Raw genomic sequence first — 23,031 nt, 5'->3', positions numbered from 1 at the left:
TTCTTCCCAGAAAGACAAACAAAATTAGGCTGCATGTGTATGTTTATTTCTCTCAAAGCTGGTGGATCCTGCAGAGAGAGAGATGCATGAGAGTTCATTGTCCGTTATGCCAGAGCAAGCAGAGCATTATGGTAGGTTAAGCTCAAAGTGCACCACAATGCCTCTCCTCATTGGCCAATCAAGGTTTTTTTTGGGTCTTTCTCAGCTGTGTGTGTGTGTGTGTGGAGGGGGTGGTGGTCCTCCAATGGTTTGGGGGGGCCCTTGGCTGATTTCCCACTACTTTTCTAAGGGCACAATTGCATAGCCCTCTAGAAACCATTTTTTTTTAATTAAGAGCCTGATTTATAGCATGATTTCCTCCAAATCCCCAAATGACAAAACTTTGAAGCATAAGAACACCAACAATGCTACAGTTTTAATGTATGAAACAAAATTGCCAGTCACATAGCATCTATTCAGTTGATTTTGTTAGTTAGAATAGTCTCAAATATAAAACCAACTTTCTCCATCTATCCCTTTGACCCTGCAGATGGAAGGCTATGAGAGACTACAACAGGGTAATTCTGATCCCTTTACATGGAATTCTCATTCTTCTCAGGTCCTAATCGCAATACCTTAAATGCCAAATTGTAAATGTATTTTACATTACCGGTGGATCTGCCCTAACATGGTGAAACACCCGGATTATCCTCCTGGGGTCTGCCGGTAAATGAGCCCCGTTCTAATTCAAGTTAGGAGAAATGCGCTAACCAGCCTGACTGCATTTGGTGAACAACCTCCATTCTGAAACTAAGCTTGGTTTTGCTGTGAATCACTTGCTCTCCTGGAAATCTCCAGGTTGCCTCTTTCTAGTTCTCCCTCTCCCACCTTCTCACTTCTGCAATCAGCTGGTAGTAATGGGGGAGGAGGTGCTCTCAGAGCTGGCCAGCCTGGTGGGTGGTGGCCCAGGTGGAATAGGAGGCCCGGGGTGGAGTTTGGAGACATGGGCGGGATCTAGGGCAGGAGAGGCCTCATCCTAGTGGCCAAGGCATTCCATGTGATGGAGGGCTGGGCTTGGGGGAGGGGAGGTAGGCAGGGCCTGAGCTCCTGCCCGTGCCTGTGACTGGAGGAAAGTTCTGTCCTGAGGGCCTTAGAGGTTGGGGAAGGGGTGGGAGGTCCCTCCCAGAGGGGGCTGGCTGAAAACAGGAACTTGTGCAGAGACTGGGCTGCCTTCTTCATTCCCTCCAAGCCCAGATCTCTCTGCATTCCTCCCATACAGCTGAGACCTCCCTGCTTTCCAGCGTCCGAGCTGAGGTCACGCTGCCTTCTCTTGGACCCTCGATCTCTGCCTTCAGGACCCCAGCTCTGTGAGTGCAGGTCCCAGGTAGGTCCGAGGCCCACCCCCCACCCCACACCTGCTGGCTTCTACTCTCTGTCCCTACCATTGGGTCAGTTCCTTCTGCTCTGACCACGTGGTGAGTGCCTTGTAGTCCTGCCTGGAGCAATCCTCCCTGCCAGTCCTGGCTCTTGGACAAGCTTCCCTCTGCTAACTCTTTTCCAGACTCCCAATCACTTCCCAGACGTCCAGGGTCACCCTCCCCAGATTTAAGATTGGGTCACCCTTTCCTAGAATTCAGACTTTACCCACAGGATCCCCAGAATCTTGTTTGCGTGCCCTCAGCTTTTGGTTAGGAACCAAGTCCCCTGTAAAGACTGAAAGTTCTACGTGCCCTGAGGACCCCACTTTGGATGCTGGAACCAAAACCTGCCTGGCCCCTGTTATCTGTACCCCCCACCCCACCCTTAGCTCCTGGCCTGCTTCCTTATGGGATACCAGACACTAGCTCCCTGTGTCTGGTCTCCTGTTTGTCTGTGGTCTTCTAGAGGGTCCCAGGAATCCTCCCCAGCTCCTACTTCGAGCCCAGGACACAGTGCTCCTGCTTTCCAGGCTCAGTATCCTCCCGGAGCCCTTCTGTCTCCAGTGTCCCTGACCTCCCTGCCATGAACTGAGTTAGAATGTCTCCCTCCCAGACCCCACCTGGGCTCCCTTCCCCAGGCCTCCTGCTTCCCTGCCTCCTCTTCTTTCAGAGCCCTCAGGCCCGTGCCAGGGGGCTGCAGTGTAGTTAGAGCAGAACTTTTTCTTAGTCCTCTCTTTTGGAATGCTTAGGTAATGAAGTGTGTTTGGTGAGTCTTACCTTTTAAATGTATTGGCAAGCAGAATGGGACTCTTCCCTGTTCTTTGTGTGAGTGCTTCTCGACACTGAGGTGATCAGGCGCCCCAGGGTCCTGAGACAGGTATGTAAGATGTGAAGTCAGAGTTTGGCTTTTGGGGGTAAAGTCATTAAAACAGTGTTAGTGACAAGACTGTGGGCAAGCTGTTGAAACTGCCCTCCTCCCCAGCTTCAATGACCCAGGTGCTTCTCTGGTAACTGTATATTGGTATGGATGGACTGGTTCATGTTATTTGTTCTGATTATATTCTATGCTCATAATTTCTTTTCATATTTGCCCTGAAGCTCAGGGACCCGATCTTTTCTCCCTGAACTAAGTGAAGGATATATTTATGTTCAATTAAAATGAGATTGTGAACCCCTTAAAGTTGCTTTCCTTAGAAAAGCAAATCAAAGAACCTTTGCTCTTGGGGGTCCCTGACCAGCAAGAACCCCAGTCTCAGGACACAATGATGAGGCAGGAGTTAAGAGTGGATACAACTCCGATTTATTGGGAGATATTATCCAGTTTTATAGAGTTTTGCACTACATAAGCAGAAGCAGGTGTTCAAGGGGGAAGGGGATGACAGCATGGGAAGATCGATATCGGGTGGGAAGAATCTGGATTGTTGCAAACTATGGTCCCTACAAGTGTATGGGAAAAATTAGGGCTGTTGCAAGATAGTTTCTGTAGGAAAGGGAGTCTGGGAACAAAGGGAGATGCTGTCCTACAGTATCTACGGAGGCATGGGAAAGCTCAGGCAGGTAGCAAGCTGGTATCAGAGCTGTATTAGCTATGTGAGGCATGGGGCAGGATGCCCTTGTAAAGTATCAAAGATGTTCCAGTAAGTAAAGTAACAAAGCATTGTTGTGTTAGGCACTGGTTTAAGAGCATTAGGTAGTAGCCAGCTGGATTCCTCCTTCTGGGCTTGTGAGTCCCTTGTGGACAGACTCTGCCTGCATGTATAGGATGACTACAGAGGGCTGTTAAGGGTAGAGGTCCTCCCTCTGAGAGCTTGCCGTTCCAACTCCTACTAAGCCTGTCTGGTTTTACCCAGGAAACAGGCAAAGTGCTAGGGTCCTAACAGCCTTGGGGTCAGCACCAACCCCTTACACTCTGCTAGCAGCCATCTTGTTGTTCATCTTGTGTGGGTCTTTCACCCCAACAACAGCTGCTAGGAGCATTGTTGTAACAGGGGCTGAATCTCAGACTAGATTTGGTCTCCCAGCCTCAGGCTTTCGCTGGTCGTTTCCTGGTGGCTCCCTCCCAGAGCCCCCCCCCCACCCCCCCATTGCTAACCTTCCTAAGCTTCCCTGTAGATCTAGCAGTCAGTCTGTTGTCTAGATGATGTGTGTGTGCTAGTTAGGGAGAGGGGAGGCAGAGAGGGCAGACAAGGAACTGGAGGGAGATCTCTGATTCTGGAGCCTTTGAGACTCTTACTGGTCTCATCCTACCTGGGATCTCAAGCCCCTTCTACCTCTCTGAAGGAGAATGGGTGAGGGGAAGGAGACAGAAGAGGGTGGCATCATCTTTTCTAAGCTCTACTGCCCGAGGGTAGGGCCTTACCCTCTGTAAATCCCCCATAGGTCACCCTCCCCTCCTAGAAGAACAGGTAAAGACTGGGCCCCTCTTGGATCCTTCAGCCTTCCCAGCTTAGCCTGCAGAGGACCAAGCCCTGACCCAAGCAGAGAACCTGGAGCCAGAGGGAAGGACCACTGGGAGCTGCAGATCCCAGCCCAGGTGAGTACACTCTGTCCTTAGACTTGACCAACATCAGCAAAAGACAGCATTTCCAGAGACAAAGAGGATTGTCTGTGAGGCTGGCAATCCCCTACCTATGGAATATTTCTTTACAAAAAATAGGCAGGAAATTGAAAGAAGTAGTAACAACAGTGCACTGCCCTGCTCTCTACTATGTTTTGAATATCACATGCTTCCGCATAAAAGGCACTAAGTTACCCACCCCACCCCTGTTAGCCCAATTGCTGCCCTCCCATGTTCCTTTTTAAGGTTTCCCCCATGATCCCTGAGTCAGGAGGATGACCCCTTCACTCATTCCTCTCTGTCCTGTAGGGTCTTTCTTTGCTCCCTTTATCTATGCATAGCACCCTTCCCCCACATCCATAGAACTTTGATTCTTTGGCCAAGTTCTCCCCTTGAGACCTTGAAGGCTTGTTCTCAAGCATCTGAGCTGCACAGTTTTAACTGCCAGATGCACACTTACCTGTCCTGTCTTTTAGGTGGTTTGACTCTCAAGGGCACACTGACAAGGCAGTGAAGGTTGAAAGGACCAAATACTATGAGCTAGGCCTGGGAGGTGGGGGTCCGTGGGGGTGGAGGGCATAGAGTCCTGGCCTCCTGCAATCTCTTGTCCAGTGTTTCTGGAAAATATGGGAACTGAAGAAAACAGGTAAAGTTGGCATCTGAGTCATACTCACAGGTTCGCAGCCCTTCGCAGAGCTGTTTGCACTAGGCCAAAGAAAGGGTACCATCTTTCACTGTTAGTGTATTAGCATTTGTGAAGGGCCTGTGACTTCCCTTGTTAGAGAGGATGTAGGGAAAGGGCTGAGTTTGGGGAACTATTCAAAGTCCTGGGAGTTTTCTCTTCCAATGGGGAAAAGGGAGGTACTGAAGGAGACACTCAGCTCCTGTCAGAGTGGCATCAGGCTCAAAGGCAAAGACACCATGGAGGGACATACCTTCTCCCCAAATCTGCTTTACATTGTCTTCACAACAACCCTGTATGGGAGGTGTTCTTATCATCTTTATTCCACAGTTCAGGAAACTGAGGCAAACAGGCTTAAGTGACTTGCCCAGCATCACACAGCTGGTATGAGTCTGAGGCTAAATTTGACATAAATCCTTGTGACTCCAAGCCTGGTGCTCTATCTACAGGGTAGCCTACTTGCCATTGGCTATTAGTCTTTCTGAAATAGTATTTTGTTTTTTCCTTAATGACAAATTAAAATATTTTTTATTCCTATTTTGAGTTCCCAGTTCTCAACCTACCTCCTTCCTCAGACTGTGTGCAATCATAGATAGGTGGTGGGTATGCAATCACGTAAAGCATTTCCATGTTATTCTTTTCGTGAAAGAAAATTTGAACCAAAAGAAAGAACCTGAATAATCGTCTGCTTTAAGTCTGTGTTTAGACTCGATTAGTGTTCTCTCTGTGGAGGGCGTAGCAGTTTTCATCATGAGTCCTTTGAGATTGCCTTAGATCAAGGTATCACTGAGAATAGCTAAGTTATTCATGTTGTTCACCATACCGTATTGTCGTGTACAATGTTCTCCTGGTTCTGCTCACTTTGCTCTGCATCAGTTCATGTAAGTGTTTCTAGGTGTTTCTGAAATCATACTGCTTGTCATATACCACAGCTTGTTAAGGCATTCCTGAATTTTTGGGCATCTCCTCAATTTCCAGTTGTTTACCACTACAAATAGAGCTATCATAAATACCCTTCTCTAAATAGGTCCTTTTCTCTCTTTCTTTTTAAAAAATCCTTTGTGGGTGCCGACTTAGCAGTGTTACTGTTGGATCAAAGGGTATGCACAGTTTTATAACCCTTTGATTATAGTTTCATATTACTCTCCAGAATGGTTGGATCAGTTCCCAAATCTACCAATAGTGTAACAGTGTCCCAGTTTTCCTACTTCCCTCCAATATTCATGGTTAGCCAATTTAATAGGTGAGGTAGTAACCTAGAATTGTTTTAATTTGCCTTTCTCTGATCAACAGACATTTATAGCATTTTTATATGACTACAAATAGCTTTGATTTCTGTGTCTGAAAGCTGTCTGTTCATATCCTCTGACCATTTATCAATTGGGTCATGACTTGTATTCTTATCAATTTGACTGAGAGCTCTATATATTTGACAAACGAGGCCTTTATTAGAGATATTTGCTGTAACTTTCCCCCCAGTTGTCAGTATTCCTTTTAATCTTGGTTTCATTCATTTTGTTTCTGTAAAAACCTTTTTGATTTAATACAATCAAAATTATACATTTTACATCTAGTTATGCAGTTTATGGGTGAGTTCATTCTGTTTGTATTTACAGTTATGTTAACTAACTGTGTATTTCTCTGCATCATATTTTCCCTCTGTGCATCCTTCTCTTTCTCTTTACCCCTTCACCCTGTCTTTCCTCAGTAGTGTTTTGCTTCTGACCAATGCCTCCCCCAAACTGCCCTTCCTCCTGTCATTCCCCTGGCCCATTCCTGTCCCTTTCTACTTCCCTATAAGATGAGAGAGAATTCTATACCCACCTGAGCGTATATATCATTCCCTCTTGGAGCCAATTTTCATAAGAGTAAGGTTCAAGCAGTCCCTTCCTACCTCCCCATCCTCCCCTTCACTGTAATAGTTCTTCTCTACCTCTTTTATGTGAGATGATTCACTCCCTTCTACCTCTCCCTTCCCTCTTCTTGGAATGAAATTCTCTTTCTGATTCTATGATTTTGTTTCTTTGAATATCATCCCTTCACAGTCAGCGTATACTACCATACAGGTATACATGTATGATGCAATGCATACAATGTATATAGTGACTGTCAAGGTATATTCCTTTTAATTGCCCTAATGCTCATAAAGGTCTGAAGTGTTCAGGTGTCACCTTCCCATGTAGGCATAGACACAATTTCACCTCATTGAATCTCTTCTGTTTTCTCTTTCCTGTTTACCTTTTGATGTTTCTCTCTTGTCTTGTGTTTGAAGATCAATTTTTTTTTTTCAGCTCTGGTATTTTTGTTGGGAATGCTTGATTATCTTCTCTATATTGAAGGTCCATTGTGGCCCCTAAAGGACTGTACTCAGTTTTTTCTGGGTTTGTGCTGCTTGGTTATAATCCTAGTTCCTTTGTCTTGCTGAATATCATTCCACACCCTCTGACTTTTTAATGTAAAGCCACTGAGTTCTGTGTTAGCCTGACTGTGGCTCCATGACATTTGACTTGCTTCTTTCTGGCTGATTACACTCTTTTCTCCTTGACCTGGGAGCTCTGGAATTTGGCTTCAGTATTCTTTGGAGTTTCCATTGTGGGATCCTTTAAGGAGGAGATTGGTGGATTCTTTTAGTTTCTACTTTACCCTTTGGCTCTAAGATATCAGGGCTGTTTTCCTTGGCAATATCTTTGCCAAGAGGATACCAAAGGGGGTCATGGAGAGTCAGACATAGCTGACACAAATGAATGACAATAACATCCATATAGAATGTATTGTAGAATATTGTGTAAGATGTTGGTCTAGTCCTAATGTCCTTAGCTATTATCAATAATGCAATGATGGAAGAAAATCCCAAAGGACTAATGATGAAGCATACTGTCTGACTCCAGGAAAAGAATTGATATTGTTTGCATACAGACTGAAGTAACTATTTTCACTTTCTTGTTTTCAAAATTTTCTGTATAATATGACTAATAGGGAGATGTTTTATGATTACACACATGTAAGCTATATGTGATTGCTTCCTGGGGGAGTGGGAGACTGAGGGAAGGAGAGGTGGAATTTGGAACTCAAACCTTTAATAAACAACAAACATGTAAAAATTTTAATATGTAATTGGAGGAAAATAAAAAATATTTCTTAAAAATTAAAAAAAAATCTCCACCATTTAGCCTAGCACCATCCACTGGTTATAGAAATTGAAGAAATTTTGTATCCTCTGAATGAGTTCACTTACCTTAACTACGTACTTTCCAGGATGTACGCAGGTGATGAGGTTGTGAAAAGAATAACCTTCAAGTCAGTTAGTATTTCATTATTTTGATTTGTTTTTAGTTACATTGTAAGGTTTAGTTCCTTTGTTTGGGAAAAGCTAGCCCTCGCAGCTAAGCTATACTAACATAGATATTCTTCTAAGTCCAGGTTACCTCTAGATTTAGTGATTGCACAGACTGATAAGACTTTATCATTTAATAGCAGGTAGTTTAGAGTAAGACTCATATCTTTGTAGGACTAAAACAATCATGGCATTGTAAGAGTCTTTTCACAGGCTAAATTCCTGTTTCTGGCTGCTGCAGAAAGGGGGTTGATGGAAGTCTAAATTCCTCTTCCTAGTCTTAGTGGATAAGCTTTCTTTCCTTTGAGGTGGAGGTTAACTCTAAACCTAGTGGTATAATCTTCTAAGACTGAGTTTCCCTTTCTGGCAGCTGGAGGATGGAGAATGCCTGCTAACTGCAAACCACAAGCTTCTGTTTTCCAGTCTTTCTTCAAGCTGTAGGCTCCTTTGAAGTAATACTTTTGGTTGCAACTCATCAGCTGCAGAGCAAGGACTTCTGGCTGATAGACACAGGATGAATCTGGGTCATAAAAATCTGGGAGGAGTAAGTAGTCAGGTGACCTGCCTTGTCCAATTGAATTTTGTTCAAAGCATGTTTCCTGAAATTGTTTTAATTTTTTTCATTCTCTTCTATTTTAAAAATCATTTCTGTAAATCACACTTTTGTTACAAACTACTGAGGAATCAGTTGACCTTAAAGTTAACCTGTGAACTGCTACAATTAAATCATTATCTACTAGTAAATTTTGCATCTCAGATTATTTTCTATTTCAGATAACTAATTTTGAGCTGTCACCTGCTTTGTCAGAGATAGTTCAGTGTTTGAGAGGCTGGCAGGCAAAGTGTGGGAGAGAAGAGGTATTAGGGTGACTACAAAACAGAAGTTCCATTGTGCTGACCTCACTGTTGTATGCCTGTTAAAGCTACCATGCCAGGAAACTGAATCTCTTCCATTTGAATGGTCTTAGGAAGATTCTGAAGGTCACCTGGTAAGATAAGGTAGTGGACACTGAGGTCCTTCTTCAAGTTAGACTGCCAAGCATTCACATCCTACTGCAGAGAGCACAGCTGCTATGGACTGGCTATGTTGTTCAAATGCCAAAAGAATGTTTGCCTAAAAAACTATTTTATGGAGAACTCAAGTGAAGAAGAAAGTTCCAAGGTGGTCATAAGAAGTGACAGAAGGACATTCCCAAGGTCTCTCTGAATACTTTGTAGTCAGTTGTGAGACATGGGAGACACTGGCGAAGGACCACCCATCATGGCATGCCTGCATCAACGAATGCGCTGTGCGGAGTGAGCAAAGCAGAATCGCAGTAGCTCAAAAGAATGATGACATGCGCAAATTGAGAGCCTTATTCACCCCAAATGTTCACTGGGACTATTTGTGCCCAATCTGTGGTAGAGGCTTCTGGGCTTGTCTTTGTCTGATCAGCCTTCATCAGGGACACTGTACCTTGACCCTGACATAGTGATGTCATTTTGGTTCACTCTGGGCAGAAAGAAAAAGAAAGCGCCCAACTATGAGAACTAAACATTATAATAAAGAAATATATGCTATCCATGAGTGAAAGGAATCCTAAGGCACAGGCAAAGGATGTTTTGGCCTGGCACATCGTGCCCAGGGTGCCCTTAAGCCCTCGGTGTTACAACAGTTAACTCTCCTTCACTTGGCTAGAAAGTCTCACACCCCTCTCTTAAGTCCAGATTGTAATTAGGATGTCTTATGAATCCTTTTCATGTTTTAGCTAGAGAAGACTTTGTTTCAGCTTCTCAGGAGTTAAACCATGTCTTTTCTTTTTCATTCCTCTCCTTTCAATATTCACAAATGAATGCCCCTGCACCCAGAATACACTGTACTTGGCAGCTTCTCACAAATACCTCACACAATTTGCATTATAACATATAATTTCTACGATTTCTGTTATCTTTTTTGTTGTTGTTGAGAAGACAAGGGAAGGCTATTGGCGTTAAGTGACTTGCCCATGGTCACACAGAGAGTGTGTCAAGTATCTGAGGCCAGATTTGAACTCATGTCCTCTTGACACTCCAGGGCCGGTGCTCTACTCACTGCACCACCTAGCTGCCCCATTTCTATCATTTCTGAGAAGGCAGAAATTTCACATCATCTTCTGTCTGTCTCTTCCACAGATCTTCCTCCCTCACAAATAAAACACATACTTTATCTGAAATTCTCCATTTTGTAGTAAGACTTTTTTCATCTTTATTCCAACTGACCACATCAACTGCTTTTCTCACTTGGCCATTGGGCTCTTAATGACTTTGGTTTCAGGTGTTGACTGTGACACTCATCAAGGGTACAACCTTTGGGTAAATCGCCTTTCTGCCCTTTATTTCCCTCCTCTCACTTGATGAAGGTTGGACTATAGGAATCCTGGAGTCTCTTTCAGCTCTAAATCTGGTGACTTTTGATGGTTTAGGAACAGGTGACATTCAAGGATGTGGCTGTGGACTTCACCCCAGAGGAGTGGGGCCTCTTGGACCATCCTCAGAAGGAATTGTACAAGGAGGTCATGCTGGAGAATGCCCAGAACCTGCTCTCCCTGGGTAAGGACCCTTCCCCTGGCCACTGTGAGTCTCCTATCACAGGGAATATCTTTATTCCTGTGTGTGCTGGCTCGGGAGGATTTATCAGTTACTAGGAAGGGAAAAGTGCTGGTCTCCTGTGTCCCAGAGACAGGGTCCTCCTGCTGCCTGCTTTTCCTATAAAAGGTCAGTCCATTGTGTGAAGAGCAGCTGGAGGTTTCCTGATTGTCCCTGAAGCTGTCTCTTGCCAATTCTGGGTAGCTTGAGGTCAAAGTTCAGATCAGTGTTGAAGCATCTCAGGTGTGGAAGTAATCCTACATGTAGTCCAGCCTCTGCCTAGACATGAATTTTGCCTGCCAAATCTCTGAAATCTGCTTAGGCGGCTTTTCCCTGCACCCTCTTCCTCTTTGGGAGGGGCCAAGTATTTAGGACACTATTCTTTGTGAGAAGCATCAGTTTGTAGCTTCCAGCTCCTAGCTGTGCCTGGTAGGGCACGTTTGTCCTTCATCCTCCTTTGCATTGCCCCAAATTCCAGCCCAGAAGGTGGGAAAGGAAGGAAAGAAGGAAGGAAGGAAGGAAGGAAGGAAGGAAGGATGGAAGGAAGGAAGGAGAATTTCTGTTCACTAGCTATTCAGCAGCTGCTGTGCTAAGCTCCTTCTTTACAATATGATGTCATTGGGTCATATTATTATCCCTGTTTGACATTTGAGAAATCTGAAGGAAACAGAGGTTAAGTGACTTTTCCAGGAGCACACAGCTAGTAAGTGTCTGAGGCTGGATTTGAATCCTGGCATTCCTGACAGCAGGCCTTGGGCTCTCTCCACTGCACTACCAGCTGCCCCTAATTTCTAGATAGTGGAAGCTCTACAAGGAGTCCCTCCTTCCCTCCTATGAAGAAGGTGCACTAAGACTGAATATTCTGACTCCAAATTGGATCCATGATCTTTTCCCCATCTCTCCCCAAAGCTCCCACAATAAATGCTATGGACATCTTGTTTCAGGACTTCTGGGAACCATCCTGTGCTCCTTTCTTGTAGTCCTTTGTCAATGCAGGAGTAACAGACTGGCCAGGAATCAGAATTTGGTCCAACTTAGGTTTATTGAGTTCCCCAGCAGGAGAATCTCACTTGAAGAGGCAATGACTCCCTGAGTGAAGAGTCCCAAGGTTTTTATAGGTTTCAGGGAGTGGAGGGCAGTGGATGGGACAGGGCCACTGCTGATTCATCAGGATCTAATTTTCAGGAGCTCAAGGCAGATCTGGCACATCCTAGTTTGGGTTACTTGCATTACAAGCATTAATGGGAGAACAAGCCAATTCTGTGTGAACATGATGGAGTAATTCTCTTGCTTTGTATGCACACTCTTTTTCCCTAAAGAGACCTAAATTACCAATTGTTCTCCATCCTCATCCCTGATTCCCCATTCCCAGGTCTCCCAGTTCCCAGAGAAGATCTCCTCTGTTATTTGGAGGAAAGGGAAGCACCATGGCTACTGCACCAAGAAGGCCTGAGGAGCTTTTGTCCAGGTGAGTGAGGGGAAAGCCGGTCTATGAGAGCTGGGATTACAAGAGTCTTCTGGGTGTGGGGGTGAAGCAAGTGCTAGATCTGGGGGCAGGAAGACCTGACTTGGAATTCTTTTTGAGACCCATTTTAGTAGTGGGATCCTGGACCAGTCACTGAACTACTGAGTCTCAGTTTCCCCACCTTCAAAGTGTGGGAGTTGGACACCATGACCTTGACTCTTTCTCCAAGTGATAAATCTCAGGCCCTATACAAAGTCCATATTTGGAATTTCGGGTCAGGAACTCAGCTGAATGTGCAAAAATGGGCTAGACTTTCCAGGTTGGGTTCTTTCCTAGACTTTCTTCGAATCAGTGAGCACTTATCAAGTGCCTTGTATCTGCTAGACCCTCTGCTAAGCACTAGGGACATAAGGAGATACAAGGGACATCCCCTGCTGTCCTGTAACTCATGGCCTGGGGGGCAGACCACATGCCAACAATAATATAGAAACCTGTTTGGGACAGGACTAATTGGAGCTCTTGGAGAAAGGGAAGGCCCTAAAGTAAAGGAAGAGTGGAAAGTCTTATTGAGGAAGGTGGGCCCTAGCTGGGACTTCAGGGAAGCCAGGGTGAGCAATCTAGGCTGGTGGATGGTGAGGAAAGCCTGCGGAGTGTGGAGGTGGAGTGTCCTGTTCACAGAACAGACGGGAGGTCTGTACCACTGAGTGATAGTTCTTTTGGAATGGAAATAAGGTGAAAGTAGACTGGAAGTGTTGGAGAAGGGAAGGGGAAGAAGGCGTATGTGATTAACAGCCTCAGAGAGGATTTTCTGTTTGATCTTTTTGCTAGGGAGCCATGGGAGGTTGTTGAGTACATGGTGACATGGGCTGTAACGACTGGAGAGAGGGGAGACCTGAGTCATCTGCACCAAGCAGCAGGTTCTTGTAGTACCTCAGGCCTGCTTTGATTGGGGCCTGAACCAAGATAGTTCCATTGTTGAGAGAGAAGTGAGTGTGTGGGAGAGATGTTGCCAAGGCGGAATTGCAGGACTCTGGAGCAGATTGACTATGGGGGTCAGGACTGTGGATGTGTGAGAGTCAGTGATGAGTGTATGGTATGTTACTTATCTGCCTATGGTATTGGAAGGGTTCCTTGCAGAGCATTAGGAAAGTAGGAAGAGGGGAGTGCTGAGGGAAAAAGAATGAGTTTAGTTTGGAGAACCAGGAGAAGAGTGTCACTAATCCAGAGAGAGAGAGACAGAGAGACAGAGAGAGAGAGAAGAAATGGCGAGTGCATTGACCAAGTGGGAGATTTTTGTTGCTTTTGGAGAGAGGAGTTTCCATTGAACAATGAAATTGGGAGCTTGACTACAGAGAATTTCAGAAAAGCCAAGGGAGTTGGAGACACCCATTGTAAATGGATGTCTCCAGTTCTTTAGCTTTGAAATGGAAGAAAGGCATAGGGAAATTTTTCTTGGGTTGAATGCATCAAGTGAGTATATGTTAAGCATTAGAGAGAAGTGGTTTCAGTTGTGGCAGTAGGAAAGGTATCATTAGTGCAGGAGAGACTGAAGAGTAGTGAACTAGTGGGGATGCAGGGGAGGCAGTGTACTGAGGAAGATGTGCTGGAATGGGATGGTTTAGACAGAGAAAGGAGTTTGCTGGGTCTCACAGAGGGAGGACCATTTCATCTGATGATGGTATCAGGAAGGAAAAGAAGGCACCTGATTTATGGGAGATGAAGAGGATAAGAGAGTTCTTGTTACGTATGCAATTTATTCAACATCATATGAGGCAGGTTCTTCTTAGGTGAGGAGGTGAGTGGGGGTGGAGAGTGGGAGCAAGCAATAAGGGAGGGTTGGGGAAGAATGAGAGTATTTGGACAAGCTGCTGTCCTGAATGGGGTAGTGAGTCAGTTATGAGGTTTTTCATTAATTTCTGTTATTTCTGACTCTTTGTGACCCGATATGGGGTTTTTGTGGCAAAGATAGTGGTGTCCTTTGCCATTTCCTTTTCAGGCTCATTTTACTGATGAGTTAACTGAGGCCAACAGGCCTAAGTGACTTGGCCAGTGTTACAGCTAGTAAGTGTCTGAGGCTGGATTCGAACCTGAGTCTTCCTGAGCAGTTCTCTATCCACTGCACCATTTAGCTACCCCAAGGAAGTCATTTCTGGAGATGTCAGAGGATAGTCTTGCCACAGGGAGGGCCACCCAGAGATTATGTCCCTAAATTTGTAAAGGAACTCTCTCCATTCATTAGCATCGAAGTAGTAGCCAAGGTTGCTGCCTTACTTAGAGTTAATCCAAGGCTCTGCTTTACATAAATCATCAACCTGTGTCTGTCCCCTCATCTCTGAGGCTCAATCTTTAGCCCATTCTTGGTGAATCATTGACCAGATTCTTTGAGAGGACAGCTACTCTCAGTTTGGGGAAGTGGCATGTAGAAACTCCCAGATGTCTATGGTATGAGATGCTTCAGGAGCCCAGAAAGAAGTGTTTGTGATCTTCACTGTGGGTGTGGTCAGGTCTCCTGAGGGTGAGAAGCAGATAGAGGTCATTCAGCATAGGGAATAAGGTGCAAGAAAGAGCCAGAAACAGTTTAGAGCCCAGAACCTGCATTTACCAACTCAGGCAGCAACCAGCATACAAGGACTGAGGTCGAGCCTGGGGCCTGGTGTCAGCCCTGGGCCCAGTCATTCAGTCAATAAACAGAGATTAAGCACCTCCAGTTTTCTTGGCTCCTTTTGGAAGGGAAAAGCCAGTGCCTGCTGTCAGGGAGCCCCCAATCTGCCATATAAATGTGGAGATGTTTTAGGAGAAACACCAGACTGGGGACATCGGTCTTAGTTGATCCAGGGAAAAGAGTGTTGGGAATGGAAAGAAATCTAGTTCAAAGGAATATAAGGGAAGCTGAAGAGTGAGGGGTGTAACAGTTTCAGAAGGAGAGGAGAATTAGGGAGCAAAGAGTCAAAATCAAAGCAAGAATGATGAATTTCAGGCCCAGCTCAGAGATATTGTGGGTCCTGTTCCAGAGCACCACAGTAACCGGAATATTGCAAACAAGTGAGTCACCTGATTTTTGGGTTTCTCAGTGCATATAAAAGTGCATGTTTACAATATGCTGTTATCTGTTATAGGTGCAAGACTATTATGTCTAAAAGAAAGGTAGATACTTTACAAATATTTTACTACTAAATAGAAGGTAAGTATTAGCTAAGCCTTCAGTGAGTCTTAATGTTCTTGCTGGTGGAGACTGGCCCAATGTTGCTGGCTGCAGACCGATCAGGCGGGTGGTTTCTCCAGACTGGCAATGATTGTGGCAATTTAGTTTGCCACATTGATTGACTCCTTTGTTCCCTTGAACTTAAACCCTCATCGTAGGAGCAGTAGTTGGCCTAATTCCAATGCTGTTGTGTCTCATGGAATAGGAAGACCCAAAGAGAGGGAGGGAACAAGTCAATTTGCAATAAGAAAGTATATTTTCTTAAGAGAACAAAACAAAAGAAAGTGGAGTGCAGACAGGCCTTCAAGTCCCATGGACAGAGCATGCATGCTCTTGTAGGGTTGGAGTTCTTGGCTCAGCTGCTGAGATGTTGGATAGTTCACTCAGCCATTCTGAACTCCTGGCCTGAGGTGAGAATGTAATGAGAATTCTTGTCCTGCCAGTATCACAGGTGTTTGTGTAGAGCCAATGTGATTGTGTGTGAAGTTCTCTGTAAGTCAGGTTATCCTGCAGGTGTGAGCTAATGGTATATTCAAATGATTGATTCTTTTTTTTTTTAAATTTTGATTCATTTTAAACTTAAATACAAAGTGAGAGGGAACATTTCGATGTACAGAACATAAAGAATTCAATATAAAACTATAAATTTCCATTTCTGACTGTTCACTTATTTGAAACTGTGTAATAATTACAATACATTGTTTTCAAAGCTGTCCTGGTTTTCTGTGCTTCCTTCTCCTTCTTGTTGTCCTTCTCCTTGTCCTTCTGTTTGTCCTTCTTATTGTCCTGCTCGTTGTCCTCCTTCTCCTCCTTCTTCTGCTCCTGCTCCTCCTTCTCCTTCTTCTTCTTTCTGCCTCCTTCCTTTTGGTGAGGTAATTGGGGTTAAATAACTTGCCCAAGGTCACACAGCTAGTAGGTCACACAGCTAGTAAGTGTCAAGTGTCTGAAGCTGGATTTGAACTATGGTCTTCCTGACTCCAGGGCTGGTGTGTGCTTCTTTCTAATTTTTCTTTTGTTTTCTACTGTCCACTTCTTAATTTTTTTTCTTTTTTTTTTATTACTTTTTTTGGGGGGGGTTACAGCACTTAGTTTTGTATGGTCTTGAGTTTCAAATTTTCTTCTCTTCCCTCCCCCCTAAGATGGCAAGCAGTCTGATATAAATTTTCAGAGGAAGAAATTAAAGATATCTACAGGCATATGAAAAAATGCTCAAAATCACTACTGATTAGAGAAATGCAAATAAAAATAACTATTAAGTACCACATCTCTCCTGTCAGATTGGCTAAAATGACAAAACAGGAAAATGATAAATGCTGGAGAGGATGTGGGAAAATTGGAACATTAATATGTTGTTGGTGGAGTTGTGATAAGATCCAGCCATTCTGGAGAGCAATTTGGAACTATGCCCAAAGGGCTATCAAAATGTTCATACCCTTTGACCCAGCAATACCACTTCTAGGGTTGTATCCCAAAGAGATCATACAAGTGGGAAAAGGACCTCTATGTACAAAAATATTTATAGCTGCTCTTTTTGTAATAGCAAAAAATTGGAAATCAAGGGGATGCCCATCAATTGGGGAATGGCTGAACAAGTTGTGGTATATGAAGGTAATGGAATACTATTGTGCTATAAGAAATGGGGATGATACGGACTTCATCATAACCTGGAAAGGTCTACACAATATAATGCTGAGCGAGTGGAGCAGTAGGAGAACATTGTACACAACCACAGATATATGGATTCTGTGATGACTAACCCTGATAGACTTTGCTCTTCTCAGCAATACAAGGTGCAAAGACAACTCCAAAGGACTCATGGTGGAGAGTGCTATCTACATCCAGAGAGAGAACTGTGGCGTCTGAATGCAGATTGGGGCACACTTTATGCTTGCCTTTGTTTTCGTTGTTTTTTTTCTCCTTTCTTTCTTCTTTCTCATGATTCATTCCATTGGTCATAATTCTTCTTTACAACTTGACTATTGTGTAAATAAGTTCAAAGCAAAGTTAGATGTAGAAGTTATATCAGATTCCATGTCATCCTGGGGATGTAGGCGGAGGGGCAGAAAGAAAATCTGGAGCTCAAAATTGTATAGAACCAAGTGTTGTAAAGTATAAATAAAAAAATCTGAAAAAAAAACTACCTGGTACTGGCTAAGAAACGGAGTCATGGATCAGTGGAATAGGATAGGTACACAAGACACAGTAGTCACTGACTATAGCAATCTACTCTTTGGTAAACCCAAAGAATCCAGCTTCTGGGCTAAGAATTCACTATTTCATAAAAATGACTGGGATAATTGGCAAATGATTGATTCTGTCCATTGAACTTTGAAGATTTTCCTCTTGGCCTGAAGAAGTAGGATAGAGATCACTTAGTTTACTTTATCCCAAAGGAGGGAAAGGATTATAATTATATATGTGTGTACATGTGTCTCTGTATGTATATGTTTTATTGTTTGTTTCTTGCAGAAGGAGAGATTACATGTAAAATGAAAGAGACAACTGGCAAGCTAAGCATTTCTGTGAAAGAAATTCATGAGGAAAGTTTCAAGAGGGGTGGTCCTTGTGACTTCACTGGGAGACAAATCTGTGCTGTACTTCACAGAATCCACACAGAAGAGAAACCTTATGAATGTGCTCAATGTGAAAAGGCTTATAGAAGAACCTCTGATCTTGCTGCTCATCAGAAACTCCATAGTGGGAAGAAACGTTATGAATGTGATCAGTGTGGAAGGGCTTTCAAATGGAACACTTCTCTTTCTATACATCAGAGAACCCACACTGGAGAGAAACCTTACGAATGTGATCAGTGTGGAAAGGCTTTCAGAAAGAAGTCTCACCTTGCTGACCATCAGAGAATCCACACTGGAGAGAAACCTTATGAATGTGCTCAGTGTGTAAAGGCTTTCAGAATGAAGTCTCAACTTGCTATCCATCAGAGAGTCCACACTGGAGAGAAACCTTACAAATGTGATCATTGTGGAAAGGCTTACAGAGTGAGGTCTCACCTTGATGAGCATCAGAGAATCCACACTGGAGAGAAACCTTACGAATGTGATCAGTGTGGAAAGGCTTTCAGAAAGAAGTGTAACCTTCTTGAACATCAGAGAATCCATAGTGGAGAGAAACCTTATGAATGTCATCAATGTGGAAAGGCTTTCAGAGTGAAGACTTATCTTGCTGTACATCAGAGAATCCACACTGGAGAGAAACCATATAAATGTCATCAATGTGGAAAGGCTTTCAGAATGAAGTTTAAACTTACTGTACATCAGAGAATCCACGCTAGAGAGAAACCTTATGAATGTGGCCAATGTGGAAAGGCTTATAGCAGAACCTCTGATCTTGCTGCTCATCAGAAAATCCACAGTGGGAAGAAACCTTATGAATGTGATCAGTGTGCAAAGGCTTTCAAATGGAACTCCTGTCTTTCCCTACATCAGAGAACCCACACTGGAGAGAAACCTTATGAAACCGATCAGTGTGGAAAGGCTTTCAGAAAGAAGTCTCACCTTGCTGAACATTGGAGAATCCACACTGGAGAGAAACCATACGAATGTGATCAGTGTGGAAAGGCTTTTAGAAGAAGGAATGTTCTTGCTAAACATCAGAGAATTCACATTGAAGAGAAACCTTATGAATGTCATCAATGTGGAAAGTCTTTCAGAAAGAAGGGTGAACTTGCTAAACATCAGAAAATCCACACTGGAGAGAAACCTTATGAATGTGCTCAGTGTGGAAAGGATTTCAGAAAGACTTCTCAACTTGCTAACCACCAGAGAATCCACAGTGGAGAGAAACCTTATAAATGTGCTCAGTGTGGAAAGACTTTCAGAATGAAGTCTCAACTTGCTAACCATCAGAGAATCCACAGTGGAGAGAAACCTTATGAATGTGCTCAGTGTGGAAAGGCTTTTAAAAGAAGCTCTGATCTTGTTATCCATCAGAGAATCCACACTGGAGAGAAACCTTACAAATGTGATCATTGTGGAAAGGCTTACAGAGTGAGATCTCAGCTCGCTGAACATCGGAGAATCCACACTGGAGAGAAACCTTACAAATGTGATCATTGTGGAAAGGCTTACAGAGTGAGGTCTCACTTTGCTGAACATCAGAGAATCCACACTGGAGAGAAACCTTACGAATGTGATCAGTGTGGAAAGGCTTTCAGAAAGAAGTATAACCTTCTTGAACATCAGAGAATCCACACTGGAGAGAAACCTTATGAATGTCATCAATGTGGAAAGGCTTTCGGAAAGAAGACACACCTTGCTGTACATCAGAGAATCCACACTGGAGAGAAACCTTATGAATGTGCTCAATGTGGAAAGGCTTTCAGAATGAAATCTCAACTTGTTAAACATCAGAAAATCCACACTGGAGGGAATCCTTATGAATGTCATCAGTGTGGAAAGCCTTCTTAAGGAGATCCATTCTTGCTGCACATGAAAGTATCCACACTGGAGAGAAACCTTATGAACATGATCAGTTTGGAAAGGCTTTCACACGCAAGTCAAGTCTTTCTATGCATCAGAGAATCCACACTGGAGAGAAACATTATGAATGTCGTTAATAAGGAAAGGCTTTTAGAACAAGCTGTGATCTTGCTTTGCATTGGAAAATCTACCCTAGAGAGAAACCTTATGAATGTGCTCAGTGTGGAAAGGCTTTCAGAATGAAGTCTCAACTTGCTAAACATCAGAAAATCCACACTGGAGAGAAACCTTGTGAATGTCATCAATGTGGAAAGGCTATCAGAATGAAGTCTTAACTTGCTAAACATCAGAGAATCCACACCAGAGAGAAACCTTATGAATGTGCTCAGTGTGGAAAGACTTTTAGAAGAAGCTCTGATCTTGCTATGCATCAGAGAATCCACACTGAAGAGAAACATTATGAATGTGCTCAGAGTGGAAAGGCTTTTAGAGGACCTGTGATTTTGCTATATGTTGCAAAATCCACACTGGAGAGAAACCTTATGACTGTAATCAGATTGGAAAGGCTTTCATGCAGAGATCCAGTCTTTCTCTGCATCTAAAAATCCACACTGGAAAGAAACCTTATGAATGTGATCAATGTGAAAAGGCTTTTACACTACACTCAACTCTTTTTAAACATCAGAGAATCCACACTGGAGGGAAATCTTATTAATGTAATCAGTGTGGAAAGGCTTGTACATAGAACACCAGTCTTACTACACAATACAATGAACATGCATGTATACATACATACATATTTGTGTCTCATGGCAGCCATTTGTGGGGGGAGGAGAAAAAGGAAAAATGACATGATAACTTTATTATATGTTTCATAGGAATAGCAAGTTGGACATAATAGATTTGCAGTTTTATGAGCATTTGTCTTTTTTAATCATATTACATTATAGAAATGCTTGTTTTTTCCATGAATTAAAAATGAAATAAAACTAACTAAATAAAAATATATGATGAAGGGGATGGTTAAAAAGCAAAAAAACCTGGGAGAGGATTCTGGGAAGATGGCAGAGTAGGTCAGAAATGTTCAAGCTCTCAAGATTTTACTCTGCAAAGAGATAAAATAGCACCTCAGGGTGAACGTAGAGTGGTGAAAATAAATAAGAGTAGGGGCTGAACAGGGTCCTCCTGGGACAATCTAAGATCTGAAGAAAAATCCCAAGCTGATGTTTCCTCCATGTAAAGAGTAAACACCTCTGGGCTGAGTCCTAGGTCCACTTATAAAACAAGCAGCAAGCCCTGGAGGTACCTGGCTTGGGAGGTGGCCTGGGCCTCACCCACAGGAACTTTTACCACCACCACCACCACCATGACCACCACCACCACTACCACCTCCACCCCCACACGCCCCCCCCACCCACCCAGGCAAGCATTTGAGTTGGGAAAGATCAAGGAAAGTTCTGCTGACAAGCAATGCCAGACCCAGCTGTGCTGAAGACAGTGGTGAGTCAAGAAGGAACCAACACATGCCTGGTGAGTGCAGAAGCTGTAGGGCCAGACTCCCCTGGCTGTGGGCACTTATAGGATGCTGGAGGACTTGGTTTCAGTTCAAGGTCAAAAGGGAGAACTGAAAAAGATCTGAAGCCAGAGGTACCATTCCCCATACCTCAGGATTAGAGGTGATTATACAAAGTAAACTATTACAAAAAAATAAAAAAGGCACAGGCAAAGGAGAAAGAATCCAATCACAGAGAGCTACTATGGGAATAGAGAAGACTGGGGTTCCTCTTCAGAGGAGGATAATGAAGCAAAGAAACCCTCTTCTACCCAAAGAGTAATGTCAAATGGTCATCTGGCCAAAAAGAATTCATTGAAGAACTTTAAAAAGACTTTAGAAATCAAATGAGAGAGAGTGAAGAAAAATTTAAAAAGAAAAATAAGATTAATACAATAAAAATAAGATTATGAAAAGAAAGTCAACTAATTACAAAAGGAGATCAAGAATCTTAAGGAAGAAAATGACTCCTTGAAAATGGGAATTGGGCAAGGGGAAGCCAGTGAAGTGATAAGAGATGAACAAACAAAAAAAAGCAACACATTAAAAAAGAAAAAAATATAAGTGAATGTGAAACATCTCATAAGAAAAACAACTGATGTGTAGGACAGGTCAAGAAGAGAAAATGCAAGAATAATTGGTCTATCTGAAAGCTATCATTAAAAATAGGAATCTTGATCCAATAATACAAGAAATAAAGAAAATTGTCCTGAAGCATTAGAAAAAGAGAGGAAAGTAGAAATACAAAAAATCTACCGAACACCACCTGAGAGAGATCCTACAAGGAAAACTGACAGGCATGTAATAGTCAAATTCTGAAATCAATCCCCAGCTCAAAGGCAATATTATGAGGAACAAGAAAAAATCACTTATATAGTGGTACCACAATTAGAACCACCTAAGATCTAACAGTGGCAACTCTAAAAGATTGCAGATCTTGGAACACTTTATATCAAAGAGCAAAAGAACTGGAGTTCTGGTCAGAAATATCATACCTAGGAAACTTACGCACAATTCTGAATGAAAAAAACGGATATTTAAGGAATTGTCAGATTTTCAGGGCTTTGTGAAAAAAAAAACTGAACTGAATAGAAGATTCAATATCCAAGGGCCAAGAGAACCAATTACAAGGGACACAATAAGGATAGACTGTTTACCTTCTATGTATATAAAATGTAAAACCTATATCTAAGAGTGTTATTAGTAAATAGGTGGCTTATAAGAAAGATTGGGGCCCACCTGAGTATAATGTAACTGCCTAGGGAGGAGGGAGAGGATAAGGGAGGGAAAGGAGGGATTCTTTGGAGGATTGTGGTTTGTCCATCATTCTCAAAGAGGACCATGGCATAAGGGAGATGATGACATGACTTGTAGTTGACTTTGTTTTGAGTGAGGGAGGGCTGTGCAGGGTCACCAGAGCCATCTGGATCCAGTGGCCAGATATTGATCAGGATGACTGGAGATGGCCCAGGATACAGTGGGAAGCCTTGGCCTTTAAAGGGAAGGCCTTTTCAGGTTTGTATTGGCAACCAAAAATGGGCTCCTTAGCACTTAGTCAACAAGTGCCCTTGACTAGTTTGGCTTTTTCCCCTGAACTGAATGCTGTTTGTATGTTGGACTGGAGTAAGCTTGTCGGCCCCTTCACCTTGCTTCCCTTGCTTAAGCTGATGGAAAGAACCTGTGCTTTCCCAGTCAACCCCTTCACCTTGCTTAAGCAGATTGAAAGAACCTGTGCTTTCCCCGGCGTACCTTACACCCCCACAGAAGCTGGATGGTTAAAAGCAGCTCCCGTTGGAGCCAGA

At 43.3% G+C, this 23,031-nt stretch overlaps 1 protein-coding gene and 1 long non-coding RNA gene across 2 annotated transcripts; both read left to right on the top strand.

The window, feature by feature from the left end:
• The first annotated feature begins 1,261 nt into the window (after nucleotides 1-1,261).
• LOC118839113 lies at nucleotides 1,262-8,514 on the top strand. The gene is made up of 3 exons (XR_005009611.1): nucleotides 1,262-1,363; nucleotides 3,777-3,930; nucleotides 8,341-8,514. It is a non-coding gene; the product is annotated as an uncharacterized LOC118839113 (long non-coding RNA).
• Nucleotides 8,515-10,461: 1,947 nt separating this feature from the next.
• On the top strand, nucleotides 10,462-19,934 carry LOC118839108 (zinc finger protein 546-like). The gene is made up of 4 exons (XM_036746551.1): nucleotides 10,462-10,538; nucleotides 11,947-12,042; nucleotides 17,711-18,564; nucleotides 18,649-19,934. The coding sequence occupies exons 1-4, from the start codon at nucleotides 10,505-10,507 to the stop codon at nucleotides 19,663-19,665; spliced, it is 2,001 nt and encodes a 666-aa protein (XP_036602446.1). The 5' UTR covers nucleotides 10,462-10,504; the 3' UTR covers nucleotides 19,666-19,934.
• The last annotated feature ends 3,097 nt before the right edge of the window (nucleotides 19,935-23,031 follow it).

This window comes from Trichosurus vulpecula, chromosome 2 (genome assembly GCF_011100635.1).
Source record: "Trichosurus vulpecula isolate mTriVul1 chromosome 2, mTriVul1.pri, whole genome shotgun sequence".
In the NCBI taxonomy this organism is placed as follows: Eukaryota; Metazoa; Chordata; class Mammalia; order Diprotodontia; family Phalangeridae; genus Trichosurus; species Trichosurus vulpecula.
The sequence above is the reverse complement of the archived record's forward strand: the minus strand, read 5'-3'. Positions and strand labels throughout refer to the sequence as shown.

Coding starts and splice junctions, on each gene's coding strand:
- LOC118839108 (XM_036746551.1), top strand. CDS start 10,505: ATGCTGGAGAATGCCCAGAACCTGCTCTCCCTGG. Junction 10,539..11,946: donor CCAGAACCTGCTCTCCCTGG/GTAAGGACCCTT, acceptor CCCCATTCCCAG/GTCTCCCAGTTCCCAGAGAA. Junction 18,565..18,648: donor AATGTGGCCAATGTGGAAAG/GCTTATAGCAGA, acceptor CAGTGTGCAAAG/GCTTTCAAATGGAACTCCTG.